Genomic DNA, 26,944 nt, shown 5'->3' with positions numbered 1-26,944 from the left:
TATGTAACAATTATGGCTTATGCCTCAGCTACTCAAAGACTTCATTTTCCAGCAAGATGGTTGTCCTGCCCATTTTCATAACGAGGTTCGACAGTACCTTAACACAACATTACCTCGGCACTGGATAGGACATGTGTCTGAAGAAGACCAACACATTATGCTGTGGCCACCAAGATCACCAGACCTCACGCCATGTGATTTCTATCTCAGGGGTTATGTGAAAGATAAGGTGTTTATCCCACCAATGCCGCACGATATCGCTGAGCTAAAGGATCGCATAATCAATGCAATCAACTCTATCGAAAATGACATGTTAGAATGAGTTTGGCAATAGCTAGACTTTCTTGTTGATGTGTACCGTGTCACCAGAGGAGCACATAATGAACATTTATAGATTTTAACAAAAACTGTTTGAGTCCCTGCATCATCTCGTGCAACTTTCATTTAGGTATATGAAGTACTTTTTTTGTACTGAATTTTTGTAACTCCTAAGAACATTATGAAACGCCTTGTACTGATATAAAGGTATAACAGAAACTTTCTGAATCATTTTATATAATTTTTTTCTAATTTAACCATCCTTTAACCAAATACAGTAAAGAACGTTTTGAAACTTGAAGTATTACTAACAATTACTTTTAAATTACTTATATATAGTCTACTTAATAACATAAGGCTGCAAATTTTAGGTTGTGGAAAGTTTTTTATTTTTTGATAATTGATTTCTATGTATTTTTTAGCACTGAATCTGAAAATAACCTTCATTTTTCGATCAGGCAGAATTTTTCACAAATGGCAAATTTAAAAATTTGTAAGAAGTAAAAAAATTGCAATAATGTGATACTATAAAATTAATAAGACTTTTTTTTATAACAAATTAATATAACATATATTCTCTTTTATGGCTTATACTATGCATTCTTGATACTTGAACAGTTCAGTGGTCTGAAAAGGGGGGGGGGGGGCTTGGTTAAAGATGACGACACAGTGGGAGAGCTTGGCGGAAAGGTTGTGACAAGACATAACAAGATTTAACATGTTTATTAGCAGCTATCCATGCCACTCATACACCATATAACTAATATCAGTGCTGTCTCAACCATCATCAGTGTGCATAAATTTGTTTTTTTCATCCTCCATGCTCAAAACATGTTTTTGTGGTGGAAAATTTATTTTCAAGCCATAAAGCAAACTTTTCGTTTTCAAAATGGCTTCAAGAGGCTACAAAAACTCTGCAGAATCTTTTTGTTATATTTGTGATGAGTTAATGGTAGAAAGGCGAAAACAAAATATAACAATGAGGTACAAGTGTACCTCATGTATTTCGAAGTGAAAATAGGAGATCAAGACAAAACTTGGGCACCCCATACTACATTTGCTACACATGTGTTGAAGGATATAGATGTTGGTCAAACTGTGAACAAGAAGCCCTCAGATTTGGAGCTCCAATAGTGTGGCGAGAGCCACATAATCACACCAGTGATTGATATTTTTGTTCAACTGGAGTTCATGGTTTTAATTTTAAGAATAAAAAAGAATTGTCTATCCACGTATGCCATCCGCTTTGGTCTGATTCCTCATGGTCCAGACTTCCACAGGAAAATTTACCTCAAATAGACGGTTCCACAAGTGATTTAAATGAAGATAACATCAAGGAGTACGAACCTGGAGATAGCTGCGCACCAGAACTTTATTCATAGTCTGAACTAAACGATTCAGTTCGAGACTTACATCAGATCAAAGAAAATTCAAAATTGTTCGGTTTGAGGCTTAAAGAGAGAACCTACTAGCAGCTGGCATCAAATATTCCTGGTTCAGGTACAGAGAAAAGGATTTTCTTTCATGTCTTGCAGAAGAAGGAAAATTAGTCTTCTGCACACATGTATGTGGACTTTTGACTCTTCTATTTAACATTCTCTATGAAAAGTACTGATTGGAGACTGTTCATAGATTCGTCCAAAAGGAGCCTCAAAGTTGTCCTTCCCAATGAATTCTTTCTTTGTTTTTTGTGAGAATGGGATAGCAGATAAAGAGAAAATCATTGGATAATGAAAGTTGGCCAAAAAGAGCTTCATTAAAACCTGGAACCAAAAATATGCTCCAAAAAGGTCTCGTAGATCTGAATAATGTTCTCCTTCCACCTCTGCATATCAAGTTAAGCTTGATGAAGCAATTTGTCAAAGCTTTACCAAAAGAAGGTAAATGTTTTAAATAGATGTGTGAAAAATTTCCTGTCTTATCAACCGCCAAATTATTTAGAGGGTATCTTTACTGGTCCTGACATTAGGAAACTTCTCAGATGGTAATTTTGAGAAACAAATGGAAGTTGCAGAAAAAGAAGCCTGGGGAGCCTTTAAAGATGTAGTAACCAAGTTTCTGGGCAATAAGAAGGATTCAAACTTCAAATCAAGTGTTGAGAACATGCTGTAGAAGTACACAAATTTAAGCAGTTCTATGAGCTTGAAGGTTCACATCCTAAATTCACATGGACTATTTTCCTGAAAATTTTGGTGCTGTTAGTGAAGAGATGGGCGAGAGATTTCATCAGGACATAAAAGAAATGAAAGGAGGTAGCAAGGAAAATGGACTATTACAATGATGGTAGACTATTGCTCGAAGTTACACAGAGATGAACCCTTTAGAGAACATAGAAGGAAAAGCATGAAGCAGAATATAAGCCGTCCAAAGAAACTTTGACATACGGAATAAAACTGTTAGTATTTAAATACTTTGTCATTAGGGGTGTGTGAAGAGGGAGAGTGGTTTCCAAAGGCAGATGTATCTCATAAAAATTATTCAATAAAAAATAGATAATAAAACAGTTAATAAAAATAAATTAATCTTAAAATTCACTATATTAGAAATTAGGCTTATTTTGCGGCAATTGTCATTAGAAATTTAGGGGTCAATGACACCCTCCTGCCCACCTCTTCAGACTACTCAACTGTTTAGCTGTAAGAATCCATAGGAGAAGCCAAAAAAAGTGAATATATTTTATTTTATTCTATCACATTTTCATAATTTTTCAACTTTTTACAAATTTTGAAATTTGCGATTTATCAAAAAAATTCTGACATGTTGGAAAAAAATTGTTTATTTTCAAACTCTGCACTACAAAATACATAAGAATCAATTATAAAACCTAAAAAACACAACCATTACAGGCTTGTGTAATTTATCTATGAAGATATGGATAATTTCAAAAAGTGTTCCATAAGTTAAATTCCTTATATGTTCTAATTATCTCATTAATATACATTTCTTAAGTATTTACATTAAATATATCTAAATTACATATAATTCTAAAAATGCTAAGATTATGAATGAAAGAATTTTGATAGAACAATTTTTAAACAATACATTTAAAAAAATTTTTAACATGACTTAGCAGTAAATTTTTCTTGAAAATTTTCTAAAATTCCAAATAAAAAAACTAATTTCATGGTAAATAAGCTTAACTGTAAAAAAAAATAATAAAATAAAAATTATTACAACACTTAAAAGAATCCTTTATTAATTTATACAGAATCCAGCCTGCTTTTCACGAAAAAAGCTTTCACATAAAAAGGTACATTATAAAGCTTTTCTGTTAAATGAAGACTGTATGATTTGTTAGAAACATATATTTGGGAAATTATCTTGCTAAAGAGCATATAAACATGGTGTCTTCAAAATTTACTACTAAACCCTTCCAAACAATCAAAACCTTATCCAAACAATCTTCTAAGTATTACAATTCAATTCAATAACTAAGCTCACCGGTCATTTCACGCTGGCTATTTTCAATGTTCATTGCAAGAGCTGTTGAAAGACGTGCCCGAAGATTACTTCCTAAACCATTTTCTACATGTGAGTGAAGTTCTCGTTTATATACATTCAACACTAATGGCTCAGGGTGAAAAGGTATGCTTAATTCATCAACCAGAACGGATAATCGTCTAATTTCTTCACTAAGTGCTTTAGACACCTGTAATGATGAATACAAAATTTCAAATGTCAAATAAAAAATAAAAATTATGTTTTGTCATTTAATATGTTTTATTACTTATATCAGAATGTATTTTAAAAGAGATTTTTTATCAATCTTGTATGGAGTTATCAGATTCAGTATGACAGAGTAAACATACTAGGCATGATGGGTAAGAAAGATTATAAAGTAATTACACTTCATTAATTCAAAAAGAATTCAATAAATATTAAGTCAGATTACGTATAAGAACTCTAGTGATGCCATGAGTAAGTGATAACCTACTGGAAAAACTGAATGAGTACATCGTAGTGGATGTGATGTGGGAGTAGATATAAGCAGAAAGCCAAGAAAATTAGTAGCCAAGATTCAAAAACACATCAGTAATCTTTCAACAAACAATCCAGTTAAAAAAATAAAACATGTCCTAATAAGCATTGGAACAGCAGATGACAGAGAAAAAACTGTTTACAAAAGTGTTAACACCAATGTATGAAAAGAAGCAATTTGTAGATAATTGTCAACAGGAAAATTCTCTTTCAGACATCAAATGAAAATGGCAAAAGATTTGACAGTTCTGGTACTATAAATAATCTGAATATTGAGAATCCACTCTCACCAAGGAAAAACAAACATCCAAAGCAGTTGTGACTGTAACCTGCGATACAAGTTGTCTGAAAATTAAGTACACGACCATTAATATATATATATAATATTTTAACATATTGACCACTGTGTAATAAAATTTAATATTATATGAAATATAAATCACCAAAACAGTAATTAATTATACAAGTTAGATTTACCATATTAATTCCAAGAATCAATTTTCATAAGATCTCACATCTTCAGATGTTATTAAATTTTATAATTATATTAAACGATATCTATTTGTCATTTTGTTAATTTGTGGAAATAATTTTTCTTTTTTACAAATTTTTAAATTTATTATGAGCGACTACGCAAATTAATGCAAATGTAATAATAAATATATTACATATTAATTTCCAAGAATTGAATTTTGTGAGATCCCACATTGTTCATTTGGTATTGAATTTTATAATTACATTATACAAACAAAACTTTTTGAAAAATTTATTTAGATTTCTCTCAGTATTAAAAATTTCTGTTTAACTTATCATTGTGTTCTGATTGTCTATTTTATATAATATTATATATATAAGGAAAAACAAGGAATAAGGTGTAATTTTTTTATATACTTATTCATCAATCTATTTTCTTATATTCTTAACTTGGTTTATTTATAAATATATACATATAAAATTAAATATATGTTATATGTTATATATATATATATATATAATAACTATCCTGAAAAGGGTAGTTCATGATGTCCTCTGATGTTTTCCTCTTCAGGAAATAGACAAGATGATTAGAAGCAACAAAATTGGTAAAAGTAGGCTGTAAACAAGCTTCTTTTGCCGCACTATCTGCGCACTCATTGCCTGATATTCCTGTATGGCTGGGGATCCAGCAGTATAACTATTATAATATTAAAAAAAATTACTAACAAATTGACAGGAAGATAACATATATTACCACCAATTTATAAAACACACATTGAAACCAAACTTCAGATATCAATCAAAATTCAATGATAAATTTATATACGATACAGTAAAAAAAAAATCACATCACAAAAAAAATTAAAATTAATTTTATGTGCTTATCCAGAAAATAAAAAACTTCAGGTGTAAAGATTAGAGTAAATATATTTTACTACTTAGTATTTTTTATTACTTAACTTTTAGTTTTAATACCTGGCACAAAATAAACCTCGAAAAGTAAAATAAAATGTAAAATTTTTAAGATAACTATCAGGCATTTTTACCTTTTGTTCAACATCTTCTACCATACGATGTATTTTATCTTTCATTTCTTGAGTAATTATCATTAACTGTTGTTCAGTGAAGTTCAGTTTATCATTAACATCTTTTTTAACAACAGTTTTTTGTTTCTGTAGACTAAGAGCTCTTTCATAAATTTTTTCCATTACATCCCGAATATCTCTGAAAGGATTTAAAACAAATTAAGTTATATAAAAGTGTAATATTAGTATTTATCTTAATATATTATTATTAAATCATTAATAAATAAAATTAAAATATACTAAGAACAGGAAAAAATATTCTATCCTACTTGATTGGGATTTAACTTATTACTTACGGATTTTTTAATGCCTACTATTAAAAAATAATAAATTTTCCTAATTTTTTATGTTATTAGTAAAACTATTTCACTAAGTATGACTAAAACTTCATTAGTCTCTTCAAATGAAAATCATTCTTTCTTATACATTTAAACAGATTATTTATTTTATCAGTAACTAATGATTTTATTTTCAAATTGTTAATCAACTTATGTACATACTACAAAGCATTAGAAAATTGTTAAGATAATTCAGTGATAGAGCAATAGATTTTTAATTCAAAAGTGCCTGGTTCAAATCTTGCTGCGTTTTTCAAAATTTGTAACCTAACTAAATGATAACTCCCCAGCTAACATATTTCTAATGAGTTCTTATATTCACTGATGAAAGATTTTAAATAAAACCCCTCTTTAAAGATTGAGATTCACAAGACTTTTATATAATTGCAATTTCTTTTTAGTTTTAAAATAGCATTACACATAGATGATTTCTATAGATCTTTCCCGGGAATATCTTGGGTTACATAACAAATCACAGAAAACATTGTAATCACTCAATAATATAAGATGTTTAATTGTGATAACAAAAATATGATAAACTGAAGTGAAATAAGAACAATGTCATAATTTGTTTATAAATTCAGATTCAGTTTAATACTAACAGGCCATTACAAAAATAATCTGAAGTTATTGATACTTGACAATATTTTAGCTGAACTCCATATATCTTTACATAGAGCTCATTATTTTGTTATTATCTTTACAGATATAACAACACTCATTATTTCATCCTTACAAAAATAAATAAAGAATATAACAAAAAACTACATCACACTGAATTAAATAAAAAAATACATAAAATCCAGGCACAAGTTCATGACAAAATTGTTTCATAAAAGAAAAGCATATAAAGTGAAACTCATTCTCACAAAACAAAATCCTCACAAATAAAACATGCACATTGTCAATGTTGTTAGGAATCAATGCTGAGGGTGAATTACACTGAGTTAATTTAACACTTGCAAACATAAAGAGGTGCAGAATCCCTATGTAAACAAAGAGGCAAGGAGAAGATTCTTTGCTTCTTAACACTGAAGTAAAAGAGTAAATATTTTGCAGCTGTTGTTTCAACATTCAAACTCTTTAATATGTTAAGTAGCACTTAATTTAAGGCAAACAAATGCATTACTATTATTATTATTTACTTTTAAATGGTATATATACACAATTACTGATTTGAAATCAATCACATAGAACACATAATAAGATAGGTGATTTTTATAATGAGAGACAGCTGATCAAATTTTTACAAAAAATTTAGTATATTAATTAAGTATATTAATTATGGACAAGGTGTGTTCAAAAAGTAACAAGAATTTTGAAATTTCATGGGTTGTATTAGTTCGATTCTCAGGATTTTTTTGTTCCTGTATTGGTAAGCATGTCCGAAAAGTATCTGTACATTTTTAGCCATATTGGATGTTTAGTCTGTTGACAGCTGTCAAAAGGATAACATGTGTTTTGATATGATCGGCGATTTTTTTTAATTGTATAAACAATGGGTCAGAGAATTTTTATTAAATTTTGCTATAAGAATGGAATAAAGTGTAAAAATATTAAAAATTGCTTTTGGCGAGTCTGCTACGAGTAAAGCAAGGGTTTACGAGTGGTATAAGTGTTTACAAGAAAGTCGTGAATACATTTAAGATGATGAGCGCCCCGGATGCCCCAGCACATCAACAACCGATGGAAAAAGTGAAAGAAATGATTATGAATGATTGCTGAATCACAATCAGAGAAGTCGCTGATGACGTTGGGATATCAATTGGTTCAAGCCACGAAATGTTTTCAGATGTTCTGGGTATGAAACGTGTGACAGCAAAATTTGTTCCAAAATTGTTGAATTTCAAACAAAACCAGCAGTGAATAAAAGTTGCTCAGGAGTCGCTAAATGAAGTTAACAACAATGCAGAACTAATGAAATGTGTCAAAACAGGTGATGAAACATGGGTTTATGGATGTGATGTCAAAACTAAGACTTAATCGTCCCAATAGAGGCATTCTGGATAACCAAGACCGAAAAAAGCTCGACAATACAGTCGAATGTGAAGGTTATGCTCACCATGTTCTTCAATTTTAATGACACAGTGCATATGAGTTTTTGCCACAAGGTCAGATGATCAATAAGGAGTATTATCTACAAGTTCAATGCAGTTTGCATGAAGTAACCAAAAAAGTCCAGATTTGTGGCAAAACAATTCATGGCTTTTGCATCACGATAATGTGCCTCCTCACACTTCATTGCTTGTTCGTCAATTTTTTACCAAAAGCAACACTGTAATGTTACCCCAGCTGCCATATTCACCAGACATGGCCCCGAATGACATTTTTCTATTCCAAAAAATAAAGAGAACCTTAAAGAGCCATGGTTTTACAAACATAGATGAGAATAAGATCGAATAGCTGAAAGAGCTAAACACTAACACTAAACACTTCTAAAAATCAAGTCCAGAAGTGTTTCAGAGATTGGAAAAGCCGCTGGCATAAGTGTATAATATCTAATTGGGACTATTTTGAAGGGGATAACATTAATGTAGTCAAATAAATAAAATTCTTTCAAAAAAACAAAAATTCTCGTTACTTTTCGAATGCATCTTGTATATATCAAATAGTACTTAAAAATTCATAATAAACCACTTAATCCTGTTACCGAATTTGAACAATGTAACTGCTGAAAAGTTAATCCACTGAATTATGTTCTGCTAAAAATAAAATAAAACTTGTTAATGTAGATTTCAGTGGCTATTGAAAATTAGTATAAGTTCACAGATTATCAACAATTTATAATTTTGCTTTAACATATTTTTCAAAACTATAAACAAATCTTACCTTTAGAAACAAAGTGAAGTCCATTTTTGTATTAAAAATTAATACAATCAATAACTAATTAAATATAATTAAATAGTTTCTGTAGAAAAATACATTTAGAAAAGACGCTGTTAGTCATATATAGTCTTAAACTTTGACAAAAAAACATCATACTTATTTGGTCTTCAAATGTGACCAAAACAAACATGATTTTTCTTCAACCAATACTCTTCAACCAAACAGAAATTAAAGCCTTTTAACATTAACCAGAGAGAAAGAGACATTTCACATCTACTAATATTTTACTTTAAACTAGATATTCTTGATTTAGATTTACTTCAAAATCAACATTTTTTTTAAAAATATGTTTTATGGAACATTTTATTATCAGATAAACAATTTAGTGATTACACAGTATGTCTGAAAAGTTGCCGACCTAAATTAAATAAAAATACAGATTTAAAGATAAACAAAATTATTCACATCAGCCCTCTACATAGAACCCCTTCTCTAGTTATACACTTGTTGCAGCGCCGGTAGAGCCCGTCAAACACTCAGGAAAAATCACTTTGTGCGATCACCTTCAACTGCTTGGTGGAAGCCCTTTGGCAGCCAGAATGTCGTCGAAAAAGCAGCCATTCATCTTCAACTTGAGATTCAGGAACAGAAAATAGTCTGCTGGAACCAAGTTGAGTGAATAGGGTGGGTGGAATAAGATAGTGATTTGATTTGCAGCGTAATAACATGTTAAAAGTGTTGCCATGTGTGCCAGGGCATTGTCATGCAAGAGAGTCCAACTGCCTGAATCCTGGTACTCGGGCCAGATTCGACGAATGCTATGCATCAGGTATTTCATTACTTCCAAATAGAATTTAGAATTCGCAGTTTGACCAATTGGGTCAAATTCATGATGAATAAGGTCCTCTGAATGCAATCAACATCATCATTTTCAGTGTTGATTTTTGCTGCCTGACTTTTGTTGGTCTTTGTGCTCCAGGACTCAACCAAGCAGCAGATTGATGCTTCGTTTGCGGATCATACATGAAGCACCAGCTTTCATCCCCAGTTACAATAGTTTGCAAAAAATTTGGGTCGCTATCAGCAGTTTCAACGAAGTCTTGGGTGCCAGAAAGATGCACCCAATTTCTGTTCTTCAGTCAAGAAGTGTGGAGTGAAACGAGAGCACACCTTTTGGCGGTTCATTTTTTGTGTTAGAATTGTACATACTGAGTTTTTACTGATGTTTAGCTCTTCTGCTACGGCCCGAAGGGTGAGATGAGGTTGTTTGAGCAGAGGTATGCACACTTTCGCAACATTTTCGTTGTGAACAGCTGTTGACGGCCTCCTGCTTCATTCGTCGTCATCCAACGAATCTCTACAGTCTTTAAACCATTTCCACCACATGTATGTTGTTGTACTAGATGCAGCTTCATCACCGAATGCTTGGTGTATAATAGAATAAGTTTCAACAAAAGATTTTTGAAGTCGATCACAAAATTTTATCGCGATCTCTGTTTCACGTTGCAAGCTCACACAAGGTCACATGAACACAACATACACAGCTGAATATAACTCGAGACTGGAGTGACAAAATGTGATGAAATTTTGTACACATACTCATGGTTGTCCGAGAGATGTATCGACTACAAAAATTTGTTCAGGAACTTTTCAGACCTACTGTGTATAATATAAAAAGTCAAATGGCCAGACACAAATACTGATTAAATAGTTTTAGTTATGAATATGCATTCATACTATTTTAATAGTGCACAACATACTCAAAAACATATACACAAAAGATCAGAAAAAAGCCTCTAGATATCTTCCCAAATAAGAATTATACTCATATTAGATAATCCTTACATTGCAATAAGTTTCCCTCTTTGTGAATGCTGTTCAAATTTAGTTCTAACAGCAGATTTTGAAATACATTCTTCAAATTTTCTTTCAAAATCTTGAAATTCAAAATAGCGATTTGGAAATCCCTCAGCTAGAGCTCCACCTGAAAAAGATCACAAAATTTCATTACTCAAATAAAAATAGGAAATGCTAGTATTAAATTGGAACAATAACTCAATGTTAACAATATCAGATCATTCCTTTAAAACAGCAATTGTCTAAACAGATTTGCAAAAGGAGAGATCAATGTTTATCTACTTGCCTGCACTCAAAAATAATGAAATGAACTGTCGTCAGCATGATGATAAAATTTTTTTTAATTTTCTCAACATTATTTTTTTAACTAGGAGAAGACCTGGAATCTCAGCTATTAATCATTTAAATTAGAAACCTACATTTGGAAAATACTATAAATTATATTTATGAAACATATGAGAAATCATAAGAAATCAATAACTAAAGTTCTTATAAAAAAATTGTAAATTTATTTAACCACATAACTATTCAATTACAATGATTTAAAAAAAAAATAAATAAATAAAATAAAATAGGGATTCATATAAGAAAGGTATTAGAATTATTGCATCATTATTATTATTATTATTATTATTATTACTACTACTACTACTACTACTACTACTACTACTACTACTACTACTACTATTATTATTGAATATTAGAAAACTACGATCTATACTCTATACATAAGTTTACAATAAGGAAAATACAAGGCCGTATATGTTATAGTGATTGATCAAACAACAAGGAACAAAAATTCTTTAATAGTTCTAATTTAAATATAAAATTGGAAGTACATTATCAAAAGTATGATGAAATTCTACAGGATAAAATATAAATTTACTTTATGTACTGTACAAAAAATTGATGTCTATAGACAAAGATGGTGTTCACCAAGGGAAGTGAAGAATTTTTAAAACAAAGATTCAGCTTAACCAGTGGGCAGTTTACAAAACTATCTCAATAAGAAAACAAAATGAATTCTGACACAGTACCAGAGGAAAATAAAAAACAAAGCAGTAAAAACGCAGCTTAGAACAAACTTTTAGGTCTAAGCTGATGACATTACATTTATTAGAAAAAGCAAATTAATAATCAGGATTCTCTGTTGATAGAGATTATTTATGTTAACTCTCAAATATACAGAATAAATTGTGTAATTCATTACTGTGAGCAGGTAATCCTTTTTGTTCTTGAAGTCTTGCTTGTAAAACTTCTTTAGCAGATATAAAGAAAATTCTCTCAGAAGCTTCTTTTGTGCTACATACTTTTAATTCCTTAACCAAAAAATCAGCTGCTCTTTCTGTATGCTGTCCTCTGACCTAACAAAAGAATATGAAAAAAACGATTAAAACCATAAAAATTATTTTTGAAATAACAGATATATAATTCTAAAAAATATAAAATTGGATTATGCTGTTCAATAATATAAGTAAGAATAAAAGAGTGATTTGTTAAAAAATAGTTGTTTAGTTTTCTAAGGGTGCAGGACTAATCATCTGACTTATCAACTTTTCATCTGTCATATTTTTACCCCTTAATATGGTTTAAGATCTATTCTCTCCTCTTTTAACATTACAGCTACTTTTCATTCTTTGGCAATTTATCTTTTAGGAAAATTTTTTTCCTTAGATTTGAATTTATTTAACATTATAATCCTGTGCACAAAAACTATATTATGTGTGAAAATTAATATTCCCTTTTACATTAATTTATTAATAGTTCAAGTAGGAAAAAATTTATTTTAATATTTCTCAAGTTTCAAATTCACTTGCTTCACTTTTTTTTATGTTTAAAAATGTCTGATCTATTTTAATATTTATATCCTGTTTATCAAGTAACATAAATTTTAATTTGTATGATTACTGACAGTTACTGATTTTAAAAAACACAGAATTTGAATAGTACTAAACTTTTTAGACTGAAATTTGGATGGTGGTTTTTTCTAAAGACAGCAATGAAATTGTGACTTCACACAACAGTTTTATATAAAAGCTTCTTATTTGTATTAACGTTTAGCTGATTTTGTAAATCTCTTCACAGTCATTCTTATGAATTAATAGATCCTATATTAGCTGTATCTTTCAACAATAGGCACTCAAGCATATTTAAAAAAATTTAATAAATGTATAAAATGTAGGCCTAAGTTACAGGATGGGTAGAAGGTATGTACATACACATGTCTTTTTTTTGTCCAGTCGAGTGCATTAAATTTTAATAGTGACGCTTATTTAGTATGACTGTCATACTAAATGTTATGTCATAGTATGTTGTGTCTCAGTAAGTCATTATTAATTACAGCTACATTTTAATCAATTCATTAATAAAAAAATAAATTTGCTGTATTATGTTTGCCAACAAGTATTTAGAGAATATCACTATCACAGTTAAGGATCTGCAAAGAATAATCAGCTCTGCTGGCTGCATGCGGAAGACCCCAACAACAGAGGTGGCCACTGAAATGGTTGTAGACACTGGATGCCTGATAATGGATAGTCTAGACAAAGATCTTGCACAAGAGGACATGATAAACTTTATCAAAAGAAGCCGGCCTAGAAGGGCTTACCATAATACATTCACTGGGTTGTGAGATAGGAGAGACTGTGTGACGAATGTAGTCACAGTAATACATGTTAAACATATCACAGAAGGTAACTTATTGATAACCTTGTGAGGAGGCATCCACAAGCTGCATGGACGGTGAATGCCTTAAGGTCTAAAGCAGGAAACGTAGTGTCAGCTGCCATGGAGGTGAAAATAATAGGTGAAGAGACAGAAGGTGCACCAATTAAGAACGCATTACACATGGGATATGTGGATTCCAGGAATGGTGATGACCTTGCTCATGTGTTGGTTGAAGTATTTAGTAAAATTAAAAGAAATAATGGTGGGAACCTTAATGCCATTTAAGCAGAAATTTATGGAACTGAGACCACGGAATATGTCCAAAAAATATTAGAATTCGAGGGGAGAAGAACCAGTCAGAAATACTACCCGATAGTTCCTGGTGGTAGATCTCCCTCAATCTGGAGGAGCAAGCCGTTGACTGAGCCCACACACAAGACGGAGACGCTCATTGTTAAGACCACTGTAACATACACAAATTTTTTGAAGACTGTGAGATCCGAAGTCATGGATCTTGACACTATAGAAGTTCTTTCCATACAAAATTCCAGCGATCATATGGAAATAAAGATAGAGAAAGATAAGAAGAATGCTGGGACTTTTAAACAAATGGTTGCCTCAGCAATAAAAGAGGGGACGATGCACTCAAGATCAAAAGAGGCTACCCTGCATATGAGATCTTGAGATCAGCATTGAGACTGAGGAGATAGCTAGGGGACTCCAGGAGGTAGTCGACCCAGATCTGCCTGATGGCCTGAGAATCATGTTGAGACCTGGATATGGTGAGACCAGACTTGTGGTCTGTCAACTGTCGGCGACTCTGGCTGCTCAATTAAGAGGGCTCAAGTCAAGATTGGTTTACTACCATGTAGGACTGACATAATAGAGCAGCCTCTGCTTTGTTATAAATGCTTTGAGATGGGACATACATCCAGCAGGTATCAGGGCAAGGACAGGTCAAGTGCCTGCTTTAATTGTGGAGCTACTGATTGTAAACAGGCACCTAGGTAGTTGACCTGTGGTATGGAAGGGCACCAAATGGGTTTGACTACATGGCCTAGAGAAAAGAGGTAGAAAAGGAGAAAACTAGGGAAAGCCAGGAGAGGACTAGCCAAACCACGACTTGGAAATGAAGATAATACAGATAAATATGAATCATGCTACGTTGGCCCACAATTTACTGACTGAGTACTCCTCGGAGATGGGTGCAGAGGCTGTGCTTGTCTCAGAGCCATGCGTTATCCATTCCTGTCCGGAATGGCTGCTGTCGAGGGATAGAGGCTCTGTCATCTGGCTATGTAAGCATACACCTGCCCAAGATATACATTTGGGTAGGAGCTTTATTACGGTGAAGATCGGAGATATTTATTTATACTCATGTTATATATCACCCAACATAGTGGTAGAATGATTTGAGGAAACATTGGACTCCATTGCGGATAATCTACCATTGCATCGCCCTGTTTTCTGGCGGGTGATTTTAATTTGTGGTCCATAGATTGGGGGACCCATTAGGACAGACATATGTGGGAGGCTACTTACAGTGGCAGTAGGAGCAATAAACCTTGTTTGTTTGAATGAGGGTAGCATATCTTTACATTCAGGAGGGTTGCAACAGGGTCTATGATAATATTTGTCAGTTCGGAACTGGCCTCACACATTAGGAACTGGTGGGTGTGGGAGGTTCTCAGGGAGTGACCATCAGCCGGTTATCACTACGCTAATAGAGGAAGGATATAGCAGCAAACGTCATCCACATTTATGGACTGGAGCACCAAGGACCTCGACCCTGGTGCTTTTGCAGTGGCACTGGATTTAAGTGGAGTCTGCAAAGCTATTACTGCAGAGGATAAGGTGCGCCGCCTGGTAGACTTTCTTGTGGTGGCATCTGGAAGTCTCCCTCAGAGATATAATAGAAATGGGCAACCTCCCATATATTGGTGGACAGTGAGGTGGCACAAAAGAGATGAGTGTCATAAGGCAAGGGCTCACCTCCCATCCCTGAGAGACGTACGTGCAGCCCGACATAAGGAAGCCAAGAAGGACTTAGTCAAATGCATTCAGGAGGCAAAGCGAACTGCTTGGAAGAAGTTAATTACAGAAGTTAAATCAGATCTGTGGGGGTGGCCATATAGCATCCTGGTAAGAATACTGAGACCCAGAGTCCCCATTACAAAGGATGACTGGGAAGTTCAAGGTATAATAGACTGACTGTTCCCTTGCTGAGAAGGTTTACTGCAGATGAAAGGGGTGATGATGAGCCTCCACCCCTTTACACAAAGTGAATTAATGGATGCAGCAATGCGCATGCCTCTGAAGAAGGCACCAGGCCTGGACCTGTTGCTGAATATGGTGATAAAGGTGGCGGTGTGGGTGAAGCCAGAGATCTTCCTTGATGTCTACAATACCTGTCTTATAGAGGGAGTCTTCCCCAAGAGTCGGAGATGCCAGAAGCTGGTGCTTGCAATTAAACCAGGGAGGGATCCAGCACTTCCCTCCTCATATCGGCTGCTGGCTATGATAGATGTGCTTGCCAAGATGCTGGAGCATATGCTCCAGCACAGGGTAACCAAGGCTGTGGAAGAAGTGGGTGGGCGTTCTCCAAGTCAGTATGGCTTCTGAAAGGGGAGGTCTGGACGCTGTAGCTACAGTTTGTGATGCAGTGAGAAGGTCCACGATGCGTAACTGGTAGAGAGAATGTATGTCCTTGTTACCTCTTGGATGTCAGAAACACATTCAATTGCATTTCTCACGTTGCCATAATGAGGTCTCTAGAACAGCATCGGGTTCCTTCACATCAATGCAAGATGGTACAATCATATCTAACGAGATGCAAGTTGGTGTGCCAACTGCAAGACAAACAAGTTGAGAGAAGCCTACATAGCAGAGTGCTACAAGGGTCGGTTCTTGGATCGATCCTTTGGAATTTGGCATACAATGAGGTTTTTTGAGTTATCCTCCTGCCGGACGTTATGTTGGTAGGCTATATCGCTTTACTAGTGGAGGCGGTCACTAGACAGAACACCACTGATAAGATACGAGACTCCTACCAAGTGATTAAAGATTGGATGACTAGAGCTGGGCTTACACTGACCCCAGAGAAGACAGAGGCGGTGGCGATATCCTTTGTGAAAAAGAGACAGGTGTTGAAGTTCACACTTGAAAACAGAGGAATCATCTCAAGGCGATAAAATATCTTGGTCTTTGGGTGGATGCAAGGTTGAGGTTTGGAGCCCAGGCTATACAGGCTGCATGTAAGGTGGAGAGGTCTATGAGGCTGATAGCTGGTTTCCTTCCCAATTACAAAGGGGCCTCACAATTGTGGAGGAGGTTGCCAGTGTGATTGAATATGCCAAATACATAGGCAAATTGCATAGATGAGGCTGTTTAAGAATAATATCCACATGTCACACAGTCTCCAAGGAAGTGGCCAAAGCCCAGGTGGGGCTTATGCCTATAGATTTGATGATCATGCAAAAAAAAAGACTACGAGAACAGGGACCTTTGCTCCGTGGAAATAAGGCGATTAACAGAAGAGCTGATGGAAATCTGGCAAGAGCGTTGGGACAGAGGAACAAAGGGACAATGGACGTACTGCTTAATCACAGACATCAGGAGCTGGTGTACAAGAAATGGCTTGTTAGGATACAGTTTAACACAGTTCCTGATGGGCCATGGAGGCTACAGATCATGTTTGTTCAGATTCTGTCAAGATTTTTCGGATCTATGTCCTGAATATGCAGAAGAAACCCCCTCTCATGTGTACTTTTGTTGCCCATGCTTTGGGAGAGAACATTAAGAAATGCTAGCTGCCCTTGATGTCGAGACCATGTTTCAGCCAGAAGAAACACAGAGTGTATGATGAAAGGACTCAATGAGTGGAAGACAGTGAAGTTGTATGTAAAGAAGGTAAACAAGAAGTTACACGCATGCCCAAATTGGAGGTGAAATTGAAAAATGTGTCACTACAATTCCTCAATAAATGTAACGCAACATGTGTTTAAGAGCATGCAACATCATATTCAACTATATGAATCACATAAAGGAGGCCATTTTCATCTACTATTCTAACTTTCTCATTTTCCCATAAAGTTGTGTCACTTTTTGAACACTCTGTATAAGTTTCAGAGATTCCAAAGATTTCTTAAATCATTAAATTTCTTACCTTTACAGTGTGATTCAAGAGTGTTAAATACAAAAATTATAGTCTGTTGCCATAATTAAATAAGGCCTTAACTAAAAAAAATTTAATCTACCAGAAAAATTAATTCATATTTATAATTATCTCAGAAAGCAAATACTTTACTAACCCAAATATGTCACGTCAAGTTCTAGTTAATTAATGAAATTATCTCCTGTTATGAAAAACTAGACCTCAGCTTTTCTTTTTTATCTATCTATTTAACAACATGCTCTCTGTTAATCATACTAGAGTATGTACACTGCATACATATAAAATGTGTAATATCAGTTTTGAAAAAAACAAAAATAAAAAATATGAAAAAACTTTATTTGTAAAACTACATTTATTTACAACTTTTCTATAGTTCCTTCCACTTTTTTCCACATTTTTCATAGTATTCTACTTGCTTCTTCATTCCCTCCTTAATTCCAGTACCAGTGACTTCAACCATGCAAAATGCCATTTTTCAATTATTAGTTACTGTCAAACCTTTGTTATGTAAGCCACTGTATAGGGTGAAGTTAAGTCAAGGCTACAGAATAGATGATTGAAGATTTTCTACAGAATTTTTCCAATCACCTCACTGTAATTTGCTGTGTGTGAACAGGTATTGTCATGCAAAACAAACCTGTCTTTTTTTTAATAGCTACTCTAAGATTGTTTAACATTTAAAAATACATATCAGCATTCAGATTAGTTCCCCAATCACTAAATCTGACAACAAACAAGACACCCTTTTTGATCTAATAAAAAACACAGTACCAATCATCAGCTTCTTTATCAAATGCTTTTGTTTGGACTTCTTCGGTCTAGGAGATGATGAATGCCACCATTGCATTGACTGCTACTTTGACTACATTTAAAAGTATGCAAAAAGTTTCATATATAAGAAGTTTCATTGTGATTAACAAAGTGGTCAAACATTTCATCACTTTCATTTTCATAATTGTGCAAAAATCCATGTGTTGCAACAAGATATTTTTCCTTGTATGCATCAGTTAACACCTTTAGCACCCATCTGGCACACAATTTTTTATAGCCCAATTTTTCAGTTCTTCTGGACGCCCTGCGGCCACGAGGTTCCCACTTCAAAATCTTTCGCCTCATGGTCACTAAGGGTTTCCTCCTCTAGGATGGCTCCAACTTACTAATTTTTACCAAACCCAGCATCACAAATGCTACATCTATAAATGACACTCCATTAGCTCTGATTAGAGTTGGGTGCTCACCATCATTAAGACAGCTGAGCCCCAACCACGCTACTACCTCCTTCAATAGCAGACCCCTTCTGTCGATGACTCCACCACTTCATGAAACATTTTTGGCATTAAAGTCTCCGCATATAATCATTTCTGCTCTTACTGCATGCCTCAGCTGACTCAGATCATCAAGGACCACTTCAAATGAGTAGTTGGGCGACAGATAAACACTGCATATAACAATATCAGCCATCTCCAGCCAGACATGCCTCCATGCCAACTCCTTGCCTAATAATAGCAATATTAGTGTTCAACCAATATAGAACTGCATTGTACGTATTCTCAAGGAACCACATCTCATTCTCCATCCTTGTACTGTTAGGTTTGGCTACCACCAAAACATCTACTTTGCCCCTCTACGCCATCTCAAAAACAGTATCCAGCGAGGCCGAGCTCTTGTTGGTATTAATTTGCAGGACCTTAACAATCACATTTTGCCGCACAATTCCAGGCTCCAACTCTGTGCCCTTCCTCAACACATCTTACACATTTGGCTTTTGCCCTACATTCACTGGCCTTGTGTTCAGTCCCACCACAATTACAACAACGCCCCATCCTATCTGGGGCCACACACCTAGCCGTTACATGTCCCCATTCATGTCAATAACAGCATTTAGTCTTTCTTTCTTTTTCCTGTTTGTAGCCTCTGGTAATTACAGTTCAGATAATACTTCAGAGGATGACTGAGGATGGTATGTGTGGGTGAAAATGAAGTGTAGTTTTGTACAGTCTCAGTTCGACCATTCTTGAGATGTGTGGTTAATTAAAACCCAACCACCAAAGAACACCGGTATCCACAATCTAGTATTCAAATCCATGTAAAAATAACTGACTTTACTGAGACTAGAATGCTGGAACTCTCGACTTCCAAATCAATAGATTTGGGAAGATGTGTTCACCACTAGACCAACCTTGTGGGTTAGCATTTAGGCTTGTACTCCCTCAATGAAACTCAACAGGAAACCCATCCAACTTGCATCCTTCCTTCCTCAACCAACCTTGCAGCCTCTGACTGTGGCAACATAACTGTGACACTCTTGGTATTGTCATAGGCGGACCGTATAGACACAACCCTCAGCTCCACATCCTTCACCTCCATCCTATTCCTCACTGCTGACAAAATATCATCCTCTTTAACATCCCATTCTAAATCTTTTATCACTACATGAACTGGTTTACCCCACAAACCCCTGGTAACAGCTACACCCGCTAACTTAGTTCTCACCTTCTGTTGCACCACATTTATTTTATCAGTCGGCCCTCTCACTCTTATGTGCAGGACTTCTCCGTTTCCTTTCTTCATGGAGAGCACCCCCCCCCCCAGCTCCTCTTTGTTCACCCCTCGCTTCACCTTCTTCAATAATTCTGCATACAAAGTGCCTTCCTCCTTCAAAACTATCACTCCAGATTCCTCACTACTAGTTTTCTATTCACCTTTGGGTTCTACTTGCCACAAACGCTCCTAACTAACAAAACTTGATGTCTTTGTCATTCAAACGTCTGCCATATACTCTCAATATTTTCCTGCAGCTGAAGGTGGTGTATACAAATAATAATTTGTCACACTATACACCACCTTCGATTTGAGTCCCATTATTTTCTTAATAGCACAGTAAAGGTCTTCCACCATCTGCCTATTGCCCATCACTGTATCCGCTACTACCGTGTAACAGGCCCCCATCTTATCTTCCTCTAACTCACCTAGTAGTATTTCTTTGTGACCTTTCTCAACCACCAACTTTCTTTTTTTCTTTTTTGAGTGGGGTCTGAGGGTCTAAAAATTTATCCCCCCAAATTTTGTTTGGGGTTGGAGGGAGGCTCAGGAAATTTGGAAGACCCAGATCGATGGAGATCCAGGGGACAAGGATGGAAATACAAAGCACTGGAAGATACACAGGAAAAACCAATTCCACTCCTAAAGGCGGATGAACTAAAAGTTCATCAGCATAGGATACAAAAGGCAAAGGGAAACCACCACATTTATATACCTTTACGGTATCTAAAGGTAGATACCTTTAGATACCGTAAAGTAGTCGGTATCTAGACTAGGGATACCTATATCTAGAGCATTATCCCAATGGATTATGCTCTAGATATGCAAGTTCCTGAAAAGAAACTATCTGGAAAGATGACGCTCAGGTCCAAGAGAAGTGGAGAGCACCTAATTAAAACCTGTCCGAAAACAGATCTACAACAGAGAGAGAGAGATAGGTGAAAAATTCAAAACTAAACTTGCTTTAAAACATGCCTTGTATATAATTATCTTTACACAACTTTTAAGTGTCAATGAATGATGAAAATCTATGAAAAGTGTTATTGTTTAGTGTAAAAACAGCTTCAGTTAATTAATTAAATGATTATTTAATAAAATTTCGAACTTTTTAAACACATCATTTCAATTTTTATAATCAAAAATTAATTGATATCACTTAATTTTTTCAAGTATTTACATGAATAGAAAACACAAAAACAAAAGATACATGGATGCTGCACAAGTGTAAGAATTCAACGTCTTTCTAACTGTTTATTTGTTCTTAATTATAAATGGGAGAAAAACCATAATTTTTTAGAGATGGAATAAAGTAAATTTGAATTATATTTTAATAAAATTAAATTATATTTACCTGTTTCTGCATCATTTCATTTTGGTGCTTCCATAAGCAAAGTTAAAAATAAGAAACAAATCGAATATAAGAACTTAGAGGTAAAAAATTTTTAAATATATAAATAATTAAAATTATTATTATTGTCAAATTTACCAGTAATAATAATGATAAACAGTCCCTGCCCTAAGGATTGGGGGCCTAACTGTGGGCAACAGGACATGTCCCCCAGGTTGTGGATGGGAGAATGGTCGTAAGTATGTTGAGTAGCTGTGAATAAGGGGTATCCAAAAAATCATTCATTGACAGCAGGATACCATACATATCATCTCTCGTGAGGCTATCCTGGAGATTGCTGTAGTGAAACCTATAGAGTGTAGATGTTCTTGCGTCCGAGTGTAAACAACGTTAGTTCAAAAGGTTAGGTGAACTGACTTCTATGAGGGTTAGGGAGATTGAGGATAATAGGTTCCATTTGTGGCAAGCTAGGTGAGATGAAACAGCAGATACGCATTACACACATGGTCTATTCCCTGATGTGAGGAGTCTGCAGGAGACCTCTTGGGTGTCTGAACAAGTACGTCACATAGTATCTTTAAGGCCATGGTATGTTTAGAGGCAGATTAGCTTGTTTCAGCCTGGCTGATTCAGGTCTGTGTCTGAACTATTATTGATAATGCCTTTCATATTTTGTATGTCTGTCAGCGGTATGACAATAAACAATCAGAGGTTGTGAGGCAGCTCTGAGAAATTGGTTCTTGTTTAGATTTTACTGTTAATTGGAGAAACTGGGTCGATTGAGTAATTGTTGACAGGTTTATGAAGTATTTGGTTCTTGAGCGACTTGCAAAGGGCATATAGGAAAGGAAGTTAAGATGACCTGGGTGGCTAGAGTTCCGCTTAAACATTTTTGTCACCAAAATTGTTCAAAATTTAATAGTTTTTTTCTACTCAGTCCAGTTTATACAAGTAGTTTTGGTTTTGTAGTAATTCTAATAGGTTTTCAACACCGATGAAAACATCATGTGTGGCATTTACATCAATGACATCCAGATAGAGGCCAAACTGATGACTTGGTGGTGTTAATCAGTTTGTGGATCTAAAAGATGAGCTCTGGTAAAGCCCATCAGGGCCAAGGATGGAGGGGGTGGCATGGCAACCATTATCATCAAAAGGCACGTCTTCCCCTTTGAGGTCAAGTATTGCTAAGAATGCACCTAAAAAATATCACTAAGCTGAAAAGGGTCTTGTGACATGGCAAGTATCAACCTCCAGTAACATCTCCCTCAAGCACAATGACAAGGATAGTAAATCACGAGCAGTGTGTAAAAGGACCTAGCATGTCAGTAAGTTTAAAATGCCTTTGAATGTGGTGATCTAAACATATGTGAGCCTAAAATGAAAGCTGGTAAAGTAGATAGAAAAAGCTAGGGCGTTCCCCACAGGTGACATGCAATCTTGGATGTTCCAGCAAGAGCATGAAAAGTGAGATAACAAAGAAAAAAGGTGAAATTATACGTGGATAGGGACAGCAAATATTACTGGGTTCACAGAGGAACTGGTAGATTGAAAGAAATAAGAATGAGGATTTTGGGTTTAAATGAAACTAAATGGAAGGGAAAAAGTAAAAAGGATTTTGGGGAAGAATATGTTCTGTATTAGATTAGTGGGTAAAAGGCAAAAACATGGAGTTGGCTTTATTGTGGGTAAGAAAATAAAGGAGTGCATACAGAGGGTGGAGGCAATAGATGATAAAAAGATTAAGGCTAAGGATTGGAAGTAAGACCTGAGATATCATACAAGGGTGTGCACCACAGATGGGATGTGTTGAAGAAAATATAGGACAGTTCTTAGAGAAACTGGAAAGCTGCATAGAGGACAAGGAGAGAGTAATAATAGGAGACCTAATTACACAGATTGGAAAAGAGAGAAATGGAATAGAGGAGGTACTGGGACCAAATGGATATGGAGGAAGAAATTAGGAAGGTGAAATAATGATACAATTTTGTGAATAGAACAACTTCATAGTTTAGTAACTTTAAGTAACTCATAGTTTGATAAGAGAATAAAACGACGGTTATGAGGAATGAATGGTGAAAGAGAAGAACAAAATCTGTAATTGATTAAATGTTACATGAGAATGGATTGCGAGTGAAGAAATAGTGATTGGAGGAGACCATAGATTGGTAATGGCTAAATTTAGATTGGGAAAATCCCCAATGTGAAGGTTATGAAGGAAAAAAACTGAAGTGTAGATGTTGAAAGAAAACAAGATAAGGGAAGAGTCTGAAGAAGGGATAAAGGAATACTTATCCAAAGGAGAGATGATAAAAGAGGTGGAGAAAGAATGGGAGTGCTTCAAGAACACCACATTGGGTATAGCAGAGCGAGTATGTGGTAGAACCAGTGGGAAAAGAAAAGAAAATGAAATAAGTGGTGGAAATATGATGTAACGACAGCAGTTGAAAAGAAGAAGATAGTATGGAAAACATGGAAACAAAGCCATAAGAATGAAGACAGGGATAAAAATATAGGGAAGCAAAGAGAATGTAAGAAAGTTGTAAGCAAAGAGAAGAGCAAATATTGGAAAGAGTTCTCAGAAGAGCTGAAAAGGGACTCACAAGGGAATACGAGAATGCTGTCTGGTGTCATTAAAAGTAAAAAGGAGAGAAGATGCAAAATTTATTAAGAAAAATCTAGGACATGTGTTAGTAACAAAGGAAGTTTACTTATCTGGGAACAGCTGTTTCTGGAGATGGGGGAATGGTTAAAGAAATAAATACAAGAGTAGAGAAGGTAAGTGGATTTTATCAGAGTGTAAAAGTCTGGTCTGGAAGAAGGAGGACCTTTGCAATATAAGAGAATTATGTATAAAACATGCTTTGTATCAATTCTTACCTATGTGGCAGAAACCTGAACAGATCGCAGAAAGATGAAGGGTCAAGTACAGGCAGCAGAAACAGAATTCAAGAGAAGCATAATAGTGAAAAGGTATAGAGTAAGGAGCAGTATGATGAGAAACTGAAATTGGGAAACTTCATCGAATCAATTGGAAGATCAATATTCAGGTGGTTTGGACATATTGAAAGGATGGATGAGGAAAGATTATCAAACAGAATGATGCATGCAGAGGAAACAGGTAAAAGACCAAGGTGTAATCTAAGAATAAAATGGATAAATATGGTGATAGAGGAAGTGAGTAAGAGAGGGGATGTGATGAGAGTTATAGAAGAGTCTAGGTTCATGGATCAAGGCAGATTGAGAAATTTTGAAGAAGGAAAACTTTTCTCCAATCCAAGGAAACTTGGATTAAAGGGAACTGAAAATGATCATGATGATGAATAATGGTTAATAGTAATTAATATAAAATAACACTATAATACAAATTATAACTGTTTGTTTAGATTGTATTTCTGCCAGTCAATTGTGAAATAGTTTGTTTTGCATGATGAATCAATGGTTTTTCTTATGAAAAAAAAAACCATGTTTATAATGTTTTGTTTTTAACTGAAAATAAACAAAAAAAAAAAATCAATTGATGACATGTTTTAATGAAATAAAAAAAATCAGGTATTATATTCCCAAACTTAAAAATTCATACCTACTCTTCTGGGTACAACAGTTATACAACTGTTGTAATCAAGAAAGACATTTACACAGCTAAAAATATTTAAAGAAAAACAAAATTAATACAGAGACATCATACATTAACAGCTAAAAACTAAAGTCAAAGATGTGAATTGTGGTACTGTGCCTACATGTAATGATAAAGTATAATGAATTAACATGAGGCTTCTAGTTAACTACAAAACTTTGCGATGTTTCATTGTTTGGCGACACAATTCAACACACGAAAAAGTAGCTGCATAAATGTTCAATAGGTGGAAGGCAACAATTACACTGATAGACAAAAAAAGGTTTTTTAATTTTTCTCAAAGTGTATACCATTTCTTGAATTGCTTTTTTGCGTTCATTGCAGATCTGAAAAACAATTTTTCTATGACCCTTAGTTTTAAATAAATTACACTTTAAAAAAAATTAAGGAAAAATATAGGTAAAATCTATAAAATTTATAATTTTGCATGGCCATACCTGTGTTAGAATGATTTCGTTGATGATTTTATTTTATAAATAGCCTCAGGTACATCACGAATTAATGTCCAGCAGTAATCGGCTAGCATGCTAATATTCCATTTCCCTTTATAGTAGCTTTCCATCACCAAAATTTTTGTCATGTTTGTCACTTACGTCTCTGAGATTGACCAAGAAAAAATCCTGATGCGAGTGGAGGAAATACATTTTCAAAGACATATTATATCTCATAGCTCTGTACAAAGCAAGAAGTTGATTAACAACATCATGGTAATATTCGGATTTATGTTTGCCGAGAAAATTTTTGCAAACATCTTTAAGTGAAGCCCAAGCTGCACTTTCTACATTATTTAACATTGAGTTAAATCCATCATCTTTGACCAACTCTCTCTTATTTGAGGACCAACAAATATTCCTTCTTTAATTTTTCCCTCACTTACATTCAGAAATTTCTGCCTGATGTATGAAAATCCGGAACTATCTTTCTTCATTGCTTTTACAAAATTTTTCATTAGCCCTATCTTGATACGGAGAGGGAGTAAAAATATTTTTTTTTGGATTGAACTCAGGGCTCATGAATAATATTTTTCCCATTTGGTGTTAAGTTGTCTCGTTTCTTCCATTCTTTGGTCACATAATATTTATCCCTAGCTCGGTTGTCCCATTCGCAAAGAACACAAGTACTTAGCATAGCCTAACTGCATACCGTATAACTTTCAAATTACCACATATGTTCCAGCTACGTTAATTAAACTTATTTTTTCAAGAACGTCTTTCATCACACAGTATGACTCTTTCAAATAATTACCATAAGTGGTTGGTATCGAAGGATATTTGTTACCCCTGTGTAGTAGAACCACTTTTAAATTATACTTTGATGAATCTATGAAAAAGGAGCCAGTACTCCGGTTCATGAACTTGTCCTAAGTGCAACATAAGCTCATCAATATTTGTGCAATAAACCAAATTATTTTTATCTGTAAAGTACTGAGAAAGTTCTTTTTGTCGACTTCGAAAGCCCAAAATTTTTGTATTTTTTTTTTAAGTAACAGTTCAGCTTGATTTTTTAATAAATTTAAATCTCTAAGTCATTTAATTCACCTTGTGATATAAGATGTGGCTTATTGTTAGATAATATAAAAATCATTGTTGTCTTCTTCAGTACTGCCTGATTCTTCATCGCTGCTTTCAAAATATACATTCACAGGTGGCTCAGGAAGTGGAATAATTTCACTGTGAGGTACAGGCCTGATTGCAGATT

General features: G+C 34.4%; 1 protein-coding gene across 6 annotated transcripts in view; it reads right to left on the bottom strand.

Moving 5' to 3' along the window:
* The window catches only part of Marf (Mitochondrial assembly regulatory factor), a 126,750-nt gene that overhangs the window by 23,229 nt on the left and 76,577 nt on the right, over nt 1-26,944 (bottom strand). For all 6 annotated transcript variants that reach the window (XM_075382140.1, XM_075382178.1, XM_075382169.1 and 3 more), the window contains 4 exons: nt 12,090-12,243; nt 10,868-11,006; nt 5,820-5,997; nt 3,760-3,967 (listed from right to left, as the gene is read on the bottom strand). In XM_075382140.1, the coding sequence (XP_075238255.1) occupies nt 3,760-3,967; nt 5,820-5,997; nt 10,868-11,006; nt 12,090-12,243 (679 nt within the window). The remainder of the gene's footprint in view (nt 1-3,759; nt 3,968-5,819; nt 5,998-10,867; nt 11,007-12,089; nt 12,244-26,944) is intronic.

This window comes from Lycorma delicatula, chromosome 1, assembly GCF_047948215.1.
Source record: "Lycorma delicatula isolate Av1 chromosome 1, ASM4794821v1, whole genome shotgun sequence".
NCBI classification, from domain to species: Eukaryota; Metazoa; Arthropoda; class Insecta; order Hemiptera; family Fulgoridae; genus Lycorma; species Lycorma delicatula.
The sequence above is the reverse complement of the archived record's forward strand: the minus strand, read 5'-3'. Positions and strand labels throughout refer to the sequence as shown.